This window comes from Rhea pennata, chromosome 7 (genome assembly GCF_028389875.1).
Source record: "Rhea pennata isolate bPtePen1 chromosome 7, bPtePen1.pri, whole genome shotgun sequence".
Classification (NCBI taxonomy): Eukaryota; Metazoa; Chordata; class Aves; order Rheiformes; family Rheidae; genus Rhea; species Rhea pennata.
Window position 1 is genome coordinate 21,043,476 of NC_084669.1, and position 16,074 is coordinate 21,059,549.

Sequence of the window (16,074 nt, forward strand, 5' to 3'; positions counted from 1 at the left end):
GCTTTCCATTTAAAATAAATAAATAAATGCTGGCACGGGTGAATTCTGACAGAAGTCTAGACAGGAAAATCTTGCTACAACTATAAGATATTTCAGTTGATTTCACAGGAACACTTCTACAAATTAAAGTATTAAGGGCTGTTCAGTTCTTTCTAAAACAAACAAAAAAGGGAAAAAAAAATCACAGCCATTGCTGAACCTTAATGTAAAAGAACAGATAGTGCAAGTCCCATGATAACCTTGTCAAGGTTAGCATCCCTGAAAGTAGTGAGCCCTAAATGTGCTGGTCCTATGTTAGCCTAGAGATACTTTCTCTGGATGTCATGCAAGTCCAGCCAATGGACAGGGAGGGACCTCCCAATTCTCTGGGTAGTCTGCTGCTACCACAAGATGTAGGACATATTTTTTTTTCTTCTTCTTCTTCAGGCTTTATTGAAGGAAGGGATATTGGGGAGGCTTTGTAAAGTTTTAGTGTCCTGTTTTGCTGTGGTCCAGATTGGTTGAGAGAACCAGTCCTTAATAATGAGAGCGGCCTATTAAGTTGTGGCAGGACTTGCTAACTCTCAGTGGAGTTTTATTCTGGGAATTACCTGGTTGTAATTTGCATGTTGTGTCAGTGCCAGAGGCTAAAATGCTGGGGCGGGAGGGAGGGGGACTCAGTGGAAAAATTAAAATGTACTTTAGTCAACTGAGGTTGAATGTAGGGCTCTTCACAAGAGAAGCCTGGTTTATTAAGCAACTTGATCTCTCCCTGTGAGATCATATGGGAAAAACAGGTCAAGCCATGTCTGAGGGTGTTGCCCTGTGGAATTTGTAGATAAAGGTGGTTCATACCTGCGTGTTCCCAGCACAGAGAAGCCGGCTACGCCTGCAGTTTCCAGAGGGAGTAAGCCTCTTGCGAGAAGCACAGTTATTCTAATTTTCTTGCGGTAAGTTTATTGGAAAGAACTTTTCTTTCTTCCCTTTCCACCCTCCCCCCATTCATTTCCCTATCATGAGTTGTGAAATGTGTGGTTTTATTCATTAACAGGCCCAGAAACAACCACTGAGACAGCAATGGCATGGTGGAAGGGCTGGGTAAGTAGAGGAAATATCCAAGTAAGACCCTTTCGTTTTGGCACTCTACTGAGATAACGTATGAGCTGCATCACTCACTGCATGGAAATGAAATGCTTCCCTTTAGATATCAGCCAGACCTATTTGCTGATTATCTGACTACAATACAGTTTTAAAGCACTTCTGAAACTTTGAGTAAGGGAGGTGTTAACATACTTGCTGGCTTTAGGAAAATGGTCAGACTCTGCTGGCCCGGCCTGTGTTTGTGTGCCTGGCTACACGGGAAGACGGTGCTGGGGAACAGCTGAGCGGCACAGCTCAGTTCTGCATTCGGTCCCAAAGCTGTGGGCTCTTCATCTGTTCCCCCCTCCCCTGGGCAGTGATTTCAGGGCACTGGGCTTGTCCCCGTCTTGGTTCCCAGCTGCCTTGGCAGGCCACGGTCACAGAGGGAGACTATGACCAAGCTGCAATGTCCATTTTTTTGGGGGGGGGGGGAGGGAAGGGGTGGTGAGTTTTGAATATTGGAATTGGACACCCTGTCAGCTTGGTAAGAGGGCAGAAATGCTGTGCATGCTGCCCTTCAGGTGCCTGTGGCTTTGTGCGGTCCGTGGCCCAGGGCGCCCACAGGGTGCCCCAAGCAGCCTCGGCAGCGCGAGGAGGAGGATGCGGTGCCTGGGGCAACGTGTGGCTCTGCCAACATGGGTGGCAGCGCTCTCGTTGGCTAATGTGGCAGGCCGGGACCTGGGGACTTTCTGTAAGCCAAGGTCCAGCAGAGAGCTGCTGGAGCAGAGCGTGCGAGAGAGGAGTTGCGACAGGAAAGCTGTGTCTCCCGGAGGCGCCACCCGCCCGGCAGCGCCGCCAGCTCTGCGCAGGCTTTGCCTTGGTCTCGGTTGTAGACTGGTTAGTCCCAGGGCCCCTCTTCTTGCCGTGAAGACAGTTTTAGGTTTCAGCAGCTCATACAAGCAGTAAAACTGCAGCGAGGCTGCCGCGCTGGAGGAGGCGGCAGCTGATCCGTTCTCCGGCCGCGGCACGGGGAGTCTGGGCGCTGACAGCCGGCCGAGGAAGCAGCCACGGCGCTCTGCTCCTGCGTGCCAGGATGCTCCCCAGAGCAGCTCCGCAGGGATGTTCTGCAGCGTATCGGGTTACCGCGGGCGCAATACTGCCTCGTGGGCCGAGGAACCACTTCTCATGGACTTGATAAATCATTTCCCAGGCCCTCTGTTATAATTTTGCCATGGGGGGGAACCTCCAGAAGACCTTGAAGAAAAATCTCAAGCTCTCCTTGTTTTCCAGGTCTTTAACAGAAAACCTTTTCCTGATGTCAGAACACGTTGTGACTTTTTTTCAGAATGTTTGGAGTTCTAATCTTCCTGTTGCCTGATCTCTCTCTGCCTCTCTTTCATTTTGGAAGTTCAGAGTAATAGGTTTTACCCAAAGCTTGGAGGAAGATTCACTTGAACTTTTGCCTTTCTCTCTGTTTTTTCTTTCTTTACTTTTTTTTTTCTTTGCAAATCTATAAATAGTTAGAAAACTTGGAGTGAAAAAAGTAAAAGGAGTAGAGCCCTTAAAGCTTGAGAAATCTTTTATCTGTTGGTGTTTTTAGGGGGTGGAGGTATGGAGAGAGCAGGAGAGGACAAAGGAAGAGTGGGAAAAACATTTATTTTGATTTTACAAATTCTTCATGCAAAATTACAGTTCAAAACTGAACAAATGAAAAATATCGTATTTATTTTTAAGACTTCCTCAGGAAAAAAAGAGTAATTTCACCTGACTCCCCACCCCCCGAATTTCAAATTTTTAATAAAATACAATTTAGATTTGAAAATATTTTGATGGGAACATTTTTCCTCCCCTCCCCTTCATTCATAACATATAAAGCTTTTCAGAGCGACAGTTACAAGGTACACTGGTTTCACTGCTTTCCTGCCAATTACACATCTTCACGTAACAGTTGCACAGATGCTCTGAGTAGTCGAGTAGTTTCAATCAGGTAATTATAGGATCAATTCATCTGGAAAAGAGACTGAACCGAACAGGGTTTCTGTAGTAACCTGATGTGGTTGTACCTTTGGTGAAGCAGTTGGATACACAAAGAGAATGAGGTGTAGGATGTGAGTCATGAGTGAGCTACTTGAGCCAGGATGGGCTGTAAATCTTTATTGGATTTATTTTTATTTTTTTATTTTTTTTAAAGAAAAGTTCATTGTTTGATTTGTTTCCACCTATTCCAAACCTGTGTGTAAATAAAAGCTCGGCTTTGCACTCCCTCTTTCCCTGAGTGACCGGGCACAGATCCAGAGCAATTCTTCTCTTCCGCGTGGTCTCTTGCATGTAGCTAGCGAGGACTGTCTAACTTTTTCAGGGCAAAACTCAGGGCTGAGTGTAACCTGCCCACACCCTGCTCTCGGCTGTGGCTCTCTGCCAGCGGCAGGGTGCGGTGGCCTGTGAGCCTGTCTCCGTGCCGATGTAGAGCTGTGAACAGAGGAGGGCTTCCAGGCCCTTCTGTGTTTGATGAACACATCATCCTCGCTTGTTGGGCGTCATTGCCTTTTGGTTACTTGCTACTGCCCCCAGAGCTGGGCTGGCAGGCAGGCATGTGCTAGCTATATCTGCCAGCAGAGCACTGGATGAGGACACTTGGGCTAGCTTGCACACTCATCCTGAACCTCAGCTCATGCCTCAGCTGTGGTGCTAGGCTAGACCTGGCATTTTTTGGCCATGTGCTCAGGAGGATCTAGCATTAATCTTGCAGATTGTCATTAAAAGCAGGAATGCAAATCTGGAGGGGAAGTTTCACAAGCTCTTCTACGTGACAATGATTGCCTGAAGGCTAGCTCATGGGAGACTTCTCTCCAGGGACAATTTTTCCTTGGAGAGAACTTGGATGACTTGTATGACTCTAGGGAAAAAGGGTAGGCACCTATTTCATGCAGGAAGTAAGAGCAAAAGGGATTTGCAGCAACACAGGAGACTGCTAAGTGGCACTCAGTGGCCCGTAACATGGCATGTTTACGAGAGTATAGTCATTTTCTGGGACAGTTTAAAGCCTTCTGCTGATAAGTAAGTTACAATGTGCTCCTTGTTGGAATGAAGTGATAATGGCTTTTTATGAATTTAACCACTCATCCACCTCCATGCTGACAAGACCTTTTTGTCGGAAATATGTCGATATAACCAAACCAGATTTTGTTAAACTGAAGCTCTTAAGCTTGAGTTCTGGTTGATGGTACCACTCTGTTGTGGTAATTGGAAATTTTTTGCCCTGGGACTCTGGATCTGGAATTTTCTTAGTGATCTATCTGGCTGATTTCTGTATGGTTGGTCCTCAGGTCATGGAGAGAAGGAGAATATTAAACCTATGTTTTGCCAGGTGGGTCTTCTACTTCAAAATGGTACTGCTCTTGCCCAAATTCTTCCAGGAGAGATGCTTGCTTCTGTGAAATTAGCTGTACCCAAATGAAGCAGCAGCAGAATAAAGCTGCTACCTTGAAAAAATGGTCTGAGAGCATGACTCTGCCATGAAGTAGAAAAGATTGTGTATAAAATTAATCTGTGCTATAACACTGGGTAATGCAGTTCCTAACAGCAGTATGATATTATAACATACATGCTCTGAAGCATTCCCTTTAAGGGGTGAACAGGAAAGTCCCGCCTCTGAAGCATACTCAGCTTTTCCAGTTGGGACCACCTGCACTTAAAGATTGTTGCAACAGCATTAAGTCATGCTCTAGTGCTTTGCATTTCACATTTCAGCCACGAGCCACAGGAAATTTGTGTTCTGCTTGGAGCTGTGCCCTGACAAATGACTTTGAAGCAACCCTTGTACTTCCCTCTGCCTTCTCCAGGTGTAGGCCAGGGATAACAATGTAATCTCCTTTCCAAAATGCTTTTCTTTCAGCTAATGAAAAGCAGCAGAAAAAAGCCATTATTCTTGTTCTTATTCTTTCAGAGTGAAGAGGAAGGATGGTCTGTGACAGGTGCTTTGAGCTTTGACCCCAAGCCTGATGCTCAGACTCTGTACAAAGCCATGAAAGGGCTTGGTGAGTTCACTTCATTTAATATCAACCACATGTGTAAATTCCTATGTGCTGAGCTTATAATAATCCAATTGAAAGGCCTTCCTTAAGAAAATTGCAGCCAGAGATGTCATGCTTTTATGTGGAGAATTCAAAACTAAAGCTTCCTCAAGAAATACTTAAATTTCTACATTATGAAGGCAATGAATTAGGGAAGGCTGGCTGGATACCGGAATCTGAATTTAGGACTAGTCTCAACTTATTCTATGCACTATGTTAAAGGTTTGTTGTTGTTCTCCCTAGGGACTGATGAGCAAGCTATAATTGATGTCCTAACCAAGAGGAGCAATATGCAGCGTCAACAGATTGCCAAATCCTTCAAGTCGCAGTTTGGAAAGGTTCTCCTAAAACAATATTCAGGCAATATTTCACTGCATGCATGATGTAGCAAATAAGTGTACAGTTCATCCTGCAAGCATGGTCAAATAATGTTCAGGTCTCCTAGAAATACATTGATTGATATTTGATTAGACCTGGGGCAAATGTATTGAACTATATTTTAGTGGAAAAAATGGATTTCTTCTAAGATTGCCATTTTCCTGAGAATATTTTTGACCAGAAATCTGTTTAAAATCTATTTTGACTTAAAGCATAACTTCATGTTGCTTTTGAAACTGTAACAAAAATTTATTCTAAGTGTCGTTTTTGATTAAAAATTTGGTTTGAAGTTCTTTTAAATTACAAAAAAAAGGGGGGACTTATTTTATCATGTTTTTTAGGAAATTTTGAAGAGGAAACAAATTGTAGTTGTTGAAAACCATGCTTTTCTGTGTCTACCTTTTTGGCTTGGATAAAATCTTATTTTATTTCCTGATGAGGAAAGCTTGTGCTGCAAACTCTTCCACTAGCCCCACCATGGATCCAATTGTATGAGAGTCACGGTTGAACACAAAAAGGGAGACCTGCTGGAAAAGAGTAATATAGGCTACTGGGTCATCATAGGAAAAGGAAGAGACAGGATGCCCTGTAAAGGGCCTGAGAAAGGGGAACAAATGTGTATAGGTGAATATAAGACAATAGAGTGGCTGCTTCCTATGTATCTAGTAGAATAGGGTGAGTCATCCACCAAAAAACTACTTTACTATGGTGGTAAGGTTCTGAGGCCCGCCTTTAAACAGGCTGTGAGCCTGATTTTGTAAAATGCCTTGGTACACGCTTATGATGGGCTCTGAGGATTCATCGGTTCAAGGCCTTCAGCTGCCTGTTTCTCTCCTTTTGTATAGCAGTGTGGAGAAAGATTTTTATCTTTCTGACTCTGTGGCAGAATTGATTTAGTAAGTGGGAGAAGCTTGGGTATGAGGATGACAGGGAATATAGAAGGACCTAGACAAATCCCACTTTGAAGGTGGGTACCTTTTCCAGCCCCAAGACCTTGCTAATGAACTATCAACACAATACTGCAGGTGGCAGAGATGGGCAGCACAGGGCAGTAAAGAATTTCTTTGGGAATTTTTTCATAGTTATACAGTGCATGTTTAACAGGATCTGATTGAAACCTTGAGGTCTGAGCTGAGTGGCAATTTTGAGAGGCTCATTGTAGCTCTCATGTACCCTCCATTCAAGTATGATGCCAAGGAGCTTCATGATGCCATGAAGGTGAGTTGCTTGCATGCTGCTTATTAAGCAATAGCATAGCTCCAGTGCTAATTTCCTGTAATTGTGCTTATTAATGCAAGTGATAGTAACTGGAGTGTTGTGTGACACAGTTTCTCAGAAGGCTACTGTTAATAACAAACTGTATAGTTAATTGTTCTATTAAAACACATTTGTGGTGGAAAATGCTACTTTAATATTTAGGGCTGCATTTGGATTTTTGTACATATCTCAGAGTTTGGGGAAGGCAGCAGCAGAACTAAACTCTTCACTTTGGCAAAGAATGATCATCCATGAATGCCAGTTTCCAGCTAAATACTCCTTCACTGCTTTCTGCAGTGCCTCCTCTGTATGAAGGTCAATGACCTCAGGCCAGAACTGCTGCCCTGACACCCCAAGTGAGAAGCGAAGCCTTTAAGAAATCAGTGGGTGGTGGTGAGAGGGCCAGGCTGGAGTCAGCTGGGCAATACCTGTTGATGCAGCACTATTTAAAATCATAGATTGAGAGACTTCTATGAAAATGGTACTAAGATGTATTGACTGGACAAGAGTTGCTCTCTCCACTTTTCTCTAATACTGTCATCATCAAAGACTTGGATGGGTATGGTTGCATAAAATCATCCTTTAAAAATTGTGCACCTCAGTAAAATCTATGCACAAACCAAATATGTCTCAAGCTTTCATACTGACAGTGCTCAGCACACAGCCCAACACTTTGCTGCCATCAGACTCCTCACTTGATGATACTTCTCTTAGCAATAGATTTTGCTGCATGGTAAGATATCTTCCTCCATTTTTATTTCTCCCTTGTGCTTCTAATTAAAGGGTTTGGGAACAAGCGAAGATACCATCATAGAGATCCTGGCATCTCGGACAAAAGCACAGATCAAAGAGATAATCAAAGCATACAAAGAAGGTAAATTGCTTGGGGCTCTGCTTTGTGTGATCAGAGCAATGTGTGGCTGCCTCACTGCACAATAGGAACAAGGTTACCCACTTAGCAGCAAAATGAGATTTTTTTTTAAATTGGGAAGGTACAGATGAACTCCGCTTTCAGCCTGGTAAACAGAACGTGGCTGTGATGAGTAAATCTGAAAATCCCTTTCTCCTTCCATCCAGTTGGTGAAAAAGGTCAGTGAATTACAAATTTGGTTCAGCTGGGACACACAAACTATTTTCAGAGTACAGACAAAAATATAGCTACTCACTTCACTTTATTTCTTCACCTTAAATACACTGTGGATGGAAAGCTGTCAAATATTTTTTTTTTGTTACATATTTGACATCTCTCTGCTCTCTTAAACTACATCTCTAGCAATAAGTATTGGATTGCACCTTTGATGCCACTGGAGCTAGTGTTATACCTAGCCACAGATGGGGATACCTGTCTGGGTGTCATTGAGCCTGCGGGTTGATCTCATGCCTGGGTCTTTCCCTAGTGACCTTCTTGACTAACATCAGGCTTTTTATTTGTCCTTGGGTGGCTGATGACATCTCACCATGTCACTCAAATAATAAAACCTCTTTTTATTGTCCTTCTCTTTCACTTGTGTAGAATATGGTTCTGATCTGGAAGAAGACATAAAATCAGAAACAAGTGGCTATTTCGAGCAGATTCTAGTTTGCCTTCTTCAGGTAATCTTAGAAAAGAGAAATAGAGATCTGAAGATCTTAACATTTTCCTCTTTCTTCTCGGGAAAAGCTATGAGCAGGGGCAATGCTGTCACGATCACCAGATAAACTGCAAAGACAGCCTTTCACTTTGTTCTCAGTTTTCAGCTTTAGAGAGATGAGCAGGGAACCCCCCCCATTCCCTTAGCAACAGTAAGATTGATGGAAACTTTTGGCCAGCACTGCTGTGAGGAGCCACCTCATTTTTTTTCATACGCATAAATACACTCATTACAGTCATTACACTCTCCAGCAGTCTTAGAAAACAATACGCCCAGTTACGATTCAAACCTATTCCAGATTCTGCCCTTACAATGCTGAGTGCATTCGAATGCATTTACCCTACTGAACTTTTCAGCAGCATAATAATTTAGTAATTTTTTTTGCTCCAATCATATGAGTGATTTCAAGCACTTCAGTCAAGGAATTCTTGTGTTTTCTGAAACATTAGTGCTCAAGTACTCTGCAGAGATAGATAGCTGAGAAGGAGAATTCACCTGTCTAGAAAATACTCTGATCCTTGTATGGAAGATACTTTACGAAAGAAAATGGCAAGCTTTCTCTTCATTTTCGTAGGGTGAGAGAGACAACGCCACTCTCTATGTGGACACAGCGCTGGCTCTCCAGGATGCAGAGGTACTCTCAAATGCCTGTGATCAGTGGTATGCCTGGATCCCAATTATCTTGAATTTCAGAGTGTTTGGGCAACAAAATCAGGGTGTCAGCAGGGGATTGGAGCCATGGCAGTTTGGGGAGGGCTCTTCTGCAAGCACAAGCAGCTTGTGGTTCTTCAGTTTTGCCTGCACTGCTGAGCCTTGGCACTCTGTAGAGGAGTGGTTGGAGCTGGGCTCAGGCTCAACTGCTTTCAACATGTGGAAGTTTATGGATGTGGTGGAGTGGGATGGCTAAGTGACCCTCAAGAGCATCGTTAAATGCTCCAGCTGCTGCAGACAGGATAGAAAGGGGGAAGAAGCTTGCTGCTCAATTTGACTAGAGGACATGGTCAAGAATTTATGCATTGAACTGTTCTAGGAGAGTCTAGTTCACATGATATTTTAGATTACTTCAACACCCTTTATCCAAGCAGTGCCTCATGTCACACTCCATTCCTTCAGCAGCTGTGTGCATACAACTTCTGTAGTAACTATGCATGTTAAATTGCAGACTCTCTACGCTGCTGGAGAGAAGATACGGGGCACGGATGAGATACAGTTCATCACCATCCTGTGCACAAGGAGTGCCACACACTTACTGAAAGGTATGTAGCAAAGCCTCCACCTACGGGTCTCTGAAATGAGACTATCCAAAAGAAGAGGCATGGCTACAAATGGCAAGGGCCGATGGTTAGAACTAAGCACCTGAGTGTGTCCTAATTCTTGGCTCTTCAGAGTGTCCAAGAGCAGTCAGTAGCTTTCATGGAGACTGTGAAGACTCAATGCCACTGCCTGCTTACTTGGGAGTCCTGATATTGTAGTGATGGCTAGATGGTATAGGTTTTCTTATAAATCCCAGGAAACGGAGACAGTCCCCTTCTAACCAGCTAAGATCATGAGATAGATAGACCTGTGACTCTGTAGCCATGGGCTCCTCTGGGGAAAATCACTGTGATAGATCTGCTTGTCTCAGACTCTTGAAGCAATCTAAGGCTCTGACTAACAGATATGGTTATATAGGCTGGGTCTAATCACATCAAGTAGTCTGTAAATCAACTGGAGCTAAATGAGACTGATGATAAATTAGATATGCCTGAGCTTTTGCAAGCTGAGGTCTTCTGAGATGGTTTTCTAGGCCCTGGAGGCCAGGTGCCCCTCATGTTTTCAAATTTAATCTCTCAGAATCACTTAGAAAACAAAACAAAACAAACAAAAAAAAAAAAAAAAAAGACTGCCTCAGCCTTTAGGAAGTGAATTTCAAACTGTCTTTGTCTATATGCAACCAACCTTTGGGACATACTTTAATGCCAACAAAATGAATCTGTGGTTTCCTCTGTACTGAGGCAGGCTGTGAGTAATACTTTATTTTTAAGACTTGAGTGTACGTTTTGTAGCCAATATATTTTGAATATGGAGAGCAGGCCTGAGTTGTGAAGGTTGTATCCATCTGTCTGTTCTGTGGTGTTGCCTTTCACAGAAATATCAGAGTTAATATTTAGGGAATTGATCTTAAATGTTGTGGAAACTTAAGTATAACATTCATTGTGTTATAAAGCTCTTTTTCCTTCTTTGCTAGTTTAAAAGCTAGAAATCAAAATTGAAATCTGTAGTTCTGAACCCCAGAGTATTCTGAGTGTGCAAGGGAAACAACAGCAACTCTGTTGCTGATGTTTTATTAATGTGGGAATTCAAATACCTTGGAATCTGCACCTGTTCTGCTTGTCTTCTGAGTTGTTTTTTTTAATGTAATTGGAATAACTTTTTCCATGCTGTTGTCATCATTTAGAAGTCCAAGGGCTATGAGCAGCATACTCCTAGATTTAACCTGATTTTTATTTTGTTCCTGAAGCCAGAGACCTGAACAAATATGAGACCAAATGATAGAGTTCTGTAGCTTGCTTCAGTTCAGTGGTTAAACAATGATGAAGGGTCAGATTTCTAAATAAATATGAAATTATTGATCTTCAAAAGAAGACAGGGAATTAAGCCCCTTTATTCCATTAGTCATTCTGTGCATATGCAATTATTTACTGCTTTCTCAGGATTTAGTGAACGTTGCTGGGTACTTTTGTAGCTGATTTCTGGGCATAACTAAAACTTACTGAAGTTCGTGCAAATGTGGCCACTAATTTAGGCTCTTATAGTAGGATTTGTGCTTCCATGTCTCCACTCAAGCAATACCTGTAAATACCTGTAAATGTTGGGTAAATGCCTGAGCAGTTGCTTGATAAATATTTAAAGTGCCTTGTATTTTAAACAGTGTTTGAAGAATACCAGAAACTTGCCAATAAGAGCATAGAAGACACTATCAAGAGTGAAACTCAGGGTTCACTAGAGGATGCTATGCTGGCTATCGGTAAGAGCCGTTATACTTCCCTTCTTGTCTGAATATGTCGTCTTTTCTCCTACAGCAGCTGGATGTGGGTTGGATCTAGTTTATTAAGCTATCTGTTAGGAAGTGAAAGGTATTCTTAAACAAAATAAACCAAGATAAGGGGGAAGGATGGAATTAATGGAAAGCATATTGAATCTTTATCACCTGCTGTTCTGGGCTGGGATTATCATTGATACTTACTTGAACCTCTTCATATGCCTAGTGAAGTGCACGAGGAGCATCCATCACTACTTTGCAGAGAGATTGTACCACGCTTTAAAGGTAAGACTCTTTGTTACAACAGAGTTTTTCATATTGAGTATAACTGTAACCTGACTTCCACCAATAGAAATCAGAAGAGTCAAAGTTCTGGTGAAATCCAGATGCATTTCTACCTTAGGTAGAAAAGTACCCCTTAGTCTTGACATATCAAAAGAATCTGACTTTTCTGACTTAGGAGGCCACAAGCAGCCCAGTCCTACATTCTGCTACATGGACAAGATTTCTGGAAGAGACTTTTCTGGGACATTCATCATGGTGGAGTTTTGCCCATGATGTTGATTTAGTGGGCTGGATAACAATGCTTTCTTCTCAGGAAGCAGTTCTCTCAAAGGAGTATAAAATGAAAGAGTTTCACATGAGTGTATGATACATATGGGTTGTGCAGTTGGGGCCAACTGCACTCATATGTAAGACTTTTAACCCATATATGAAAATGCCAGCTGTTCCAACTTTTTGGAAAGCTGAGAGAACTGATTATTTTCATATTCCCCCAAAGATTTTTCTTATGTGAGCTTAATGTTCCTGAGAATGAAAGACTATATGTCAATAACATTCTCTAGGTGATCCTGCTTGAGCAGGGTGGTTGGAGTAGATGATCTCCAGAGGTCCCTTCCAACTTTACTGATTCTATGATCCTATCTATGATTGGCTGGATCCAGGAGTTGCATGAGTGGTGCTGGGGAAGGGCAGTACGTATTCACTCCCCACTTCCAGCTCTGTAGCATATTTGCTTTTGTATTTGATATGTGCAAAGACTCCTAGCACAATTCCATGAATGGCTTTCAGGGCCAATGGTAGGTTGATATGCTGTAGTAGTAGATACGCTGCAGAGAGTATGTCAAGTGACGCATGAAAACTGATGACTTCTGTCCTAGAACAGTTTGCAACAACTTGTCCCTAGAACACCCACCGACACTAGACCGATAAATCTTTTATTCTAGGGGGCTGGCACCCGTGATGGGACTCTTATAAGAGTGATTGTGTCCCGTAGTGAAGTTGACTTAAATCTTATAAAGGTCGAGTTCAAGACGATTGCAGGACAGTCCCTCTCCAGCATGATTCTGGTAAGCATCATCTTGATATGATCATTCCTAGTCATTGCATGCATTCCTGACCTGTAAGACACTGTTGGTTCTTTTCAGTAAAAATATTACTGCCACGATCATAACTTTCCTCCTTCATCAGGCCTATTAAAAAATCTCCTCCTTGAGAGATTTATGAGTGTGAAGTGTGAGTCAGATTGTGTGCTCTGGATGTCACTTGGGCAAAGCCAAACCTGAGGAGAAAGTGCCAGGCTTCTTATTGACCAGACTGCATCTGTGTATTCTATGATCTCCTAGATGAATCTAGAATCTAGATTCATTTAATCCTTCCTATCATCCCTTTCCACATTGCTGTGCTGTTTCTTCTCTCTGCTGTCCTGAGCTTCCTCACTAGTGCCCCATAAGTTAAAGAGGTTGTGACTATTTATATTAAACCAGTTCACCCCAGATGAAGGCCTGGTCTATATTGCAGTTATCTAGGTCTAGAAACTGAACCTTATCAAAGCTTATTGTAACTTTTGGGGTTTGAATCTCAGCTCTGAGTGAATGATCCTTTTCCTAGCAGAAAACCATGCTGTCTAATGGGGCTGGAATGCTGTTTTTATAATCTCTCATAAGGAATCTGGTACATTCCCCCAGTGCATGTGGCACAGAAGTCCTATCCTTGGTAGTTCCCATGGGAAGCCTTGTTCTGTAATGAAAGCTCTTTTTTCTAATTGACACTGTCAGTGTCTGTCATGTTGATTAATGATCAGTCTTCAAGGATCTGTATAGAATATTCGTTCGTTCTGAGAAGTGGAAACGGGTGTACACCTGTCACCACAAAATAGTCAAAGGGAGCAAAATGTTCATCTCATGACATTCTCTGTAGTACTTTTCTAGATCAAAATGACTGTATTTGTGGGTTTCTGGAAAATGACGTGTTGGGGCTAACTATACTGCCCTTTCCCTTCCTGTGAGGGAAAGAACAATACAGGGATACCCAGGGGAGTTCAGGCTGAACACTAAAGGCTCGATTTCTCTCATTCACGCTGACACTTTCTGGGCTGCTCTGTGGGATGTAGCCCTGATCAACTGCTCACATGGATTCCAAAGAAAAGAATTGGACTTGATAAAATATTATTTCAGGTGGCAGCGACAGACCTCGTTTCTCTATTCCCTTTTGATGGTGTGTCAGCTGGCAATAACTCTGCTGAAGTCTGCCTTGCTCTTTGCAAAGCCCCTTTCCTGCGTGGGCATCTCGTGGACTGAAAAGGCAGCACGTGGGGTGCTCAGAAGGACTTCTGTACTCACCTTTTCTTATTTGCTTTCCCCTATCAGGATGACACAAGCGGCGATTACAAGACAGCCTTGCTGAATCTCTGTGGCAGTGATTGACAGAATCCAAGAGGAATATACTGAAATGGATACAAAGAGAAAATTATCTGTGAATAAGTATCTGAAAGTGTACATTTAGAAAATCCTTCCACTGAGCCAAGATCAGATTAGAGGTCAAGATTTTTAAAGCTTCCTAAGGGTTGCGGAGGCTCAGTACGCATTAAAAGCTCCTTAATTCCCTAATAGTTTTAGAAGCATTCCTGTTTGTGTTTGATTTTTTTTGTTTGTTTGTTTCCATTTTATTCTGTGCAATTTCCCTTCCCTTTTAGTATGTTGTGAAGGGTGTCACTTGGACATGAAATTAAAGTTATCTTAACATCATGGGGTTTGCTGTAGGAGTTTCAACACCTGAAGAACCATACAAAGCTCCAGCTGTCCAGAAGCCTTGTTAACTAAGTCTAGCTGGTACAGCACCTGCTGTTTGATCATAACAGGGTGGGTCCTGAAAGAGTCTCAGCTATTAACAGATTTTTAGAGCATGGGTCAGAATAGAGAATCTAAACCTAGGAGTGCCTGGTTTAGCTTTTTGTTGCGTGACTTCAGCAGGGGCTCACGAAGGAGAAGGGAACGGCAGAACCAAACCAGCTGTAAATGTATGAAAGTTAAAAGCAATGTGGTCGATGTTCATCTTGCCTGTGTAGGTCTATGCAGAGGGAAACCTGCAAGCTGAAGGTGTGACATCAATGTCAGACTGCGAGGTGATATGTTTTTGATGAATGCCAGATATCTGTTCTTGGAGGCAGTCCTGTTTCTCTTAAACAGTGACTCCACAGATGTCAGTGGACTACCTTGGGAGTTACCCTGCTGTGTCTGCCCCTTCCATGTGCTAAGTACATATGGCTCTAAATTTGGGCAGTGATACAGTGATAATAGGATGAAAATTTTTTGAGAAGCTCAAAGGTTTGCCTTGACCAATGGTTCATTCTGCTGTTCCCTCCATGCTCAGAATAACTCATTTAAATATGTATTTACTAAGCACCAGTATGTTCCGTACAGTAATTTTTCTGATCAAGCAGATGATAAGCTTGCTAGCAGAGGCGCCATTCCTGCCTTGCACTGCTGAATTGAGGAGAGATCAATACAGTGAGGGTGGGGAATACAAAATGTCTTAGTGAATCCACACTCCAGACCTGTTGTGTGAGGTATCTGCCTCCCTCAGATGGACTTGAGGTGGGGAATGTGCCCATCTCTTAGCTCCTTTAAGTGCTTGTGTTTTCAGCGATACCTCCACTTCTAACCTGGGACTAAAACAAAATGGAGATATTTCTCTAGACTGAGTGTCCAATACAGGTTATCCACTTAGTCCTTGGGGGATGCAGTGCCCTGCAGCCCAAGCTGGAGAGATCACGCTGGTGTCCTGCCTGCACTGTACAGAGTCTCCAGGGCTTCCCCTGGAGCTGAGCCCCGAGCTCCTCCACCTTGCTCCCCTCCACTGGCCAAGATCTGCTGACTGTGCCCTTACCACCGAAACGCTTAGCGTTAAGCAACCTTTAGGTGGGGTGCCCACTGTAAACTCCTGGGCATGTTCATCAAGCCTCACCCAAGCCTCCTGAGGCACAGCAGTCAGGTCCTTGGATGCACATTTCTGACTCACCAAACTTGGTCTTGTATTTCATTCATCCACTTGCCACACCTTGCTGGAACAAGCAATTCTGGCACAGGAATAGATTTCGCTATGAACTCCCTGACAGTATCTCAAATGATGATATCCTTGTATCTGACGGGGGCTGACCAGGACAGAAAAATAGCTGAGGAAAAGCGTGAATTACGATTAGCAAGAAGATTTATTTGGAGGGAGAAATACAGTTTTCTTTCAAATGGGGATGATAAGGCTCTTTCTGGAGTTTTTTAAAAAAGCACTTCCATTAAATTAAATGGAGATTTTGCCCCCCCCCCCCCAAAAAAAGTACTTTTCCTGGCCAAGTGAGGATGATGAGAATCGTTCTAGT

At 42.9% G+C, this 16,074-nt stretch overlaps 1 protein-coding gene across 1 annotated transcript; it reads left to right on the forward strand.

Annotated features, from left to right (window-relative positions):
• The first annotated feature begins 1,030 nt into the window (after positions 1-1,030).
• Positions 1,031-14,233, forward strand: ANXA8L1 (annexin A8 like 1). The gene is made up of 12 exons (XM_062579972.1): positions 1,031-1,077; positions 5,006-5,096; positions 5,376-5,470; positions 6,615-6,728; positions 7,551-7,641; positions 8,281-8,360; positions 8,973-9,032; positions 9,561-9,654; positions 11,310-11,405; positions 11,647-11,705; positions 12,647-12,769; positions 14,069-14,233. Exons 1-12 carry the CDS (start codon positions 1,057-1,059, stop codon positions 14,123-14,125), a joined length of 981 nt encoding a protein of 326 aa, XP_062435956.1. The 5' UTR covers positions 1,031-1,056; the 3' UTR covers positions 14,126-14,233.
• Positions 14,234-16,074: the final 1,841 nt, after the last annotated feature.

What these genes read in the sequence shown, in the direction of transcription:
- ANXA8L1 (XM_062579972.1), top strand. Translation starts at nt 1,057, where the DNA reads ATGGCATGGTGGAAGGGCTGG. An exon ending in TCAAGTCGCAGTTTGGAAAG is followed by an intron (nt 5,471 to 6,614) that starts GTTCTCCTAAAA and finishes CATGTTTAACAG; the next exon opens with GATCTGATTGAAACCTTGAG. An exon ending in GATTGTACCACGCTTTAAAG is followed by an intron (nt 11,706 to 12,646) that starts GTAAGACTCTTT and finishes CTTTTATTCTAG; the next exon opens with GGGGCTGGCACCCGTGATGG.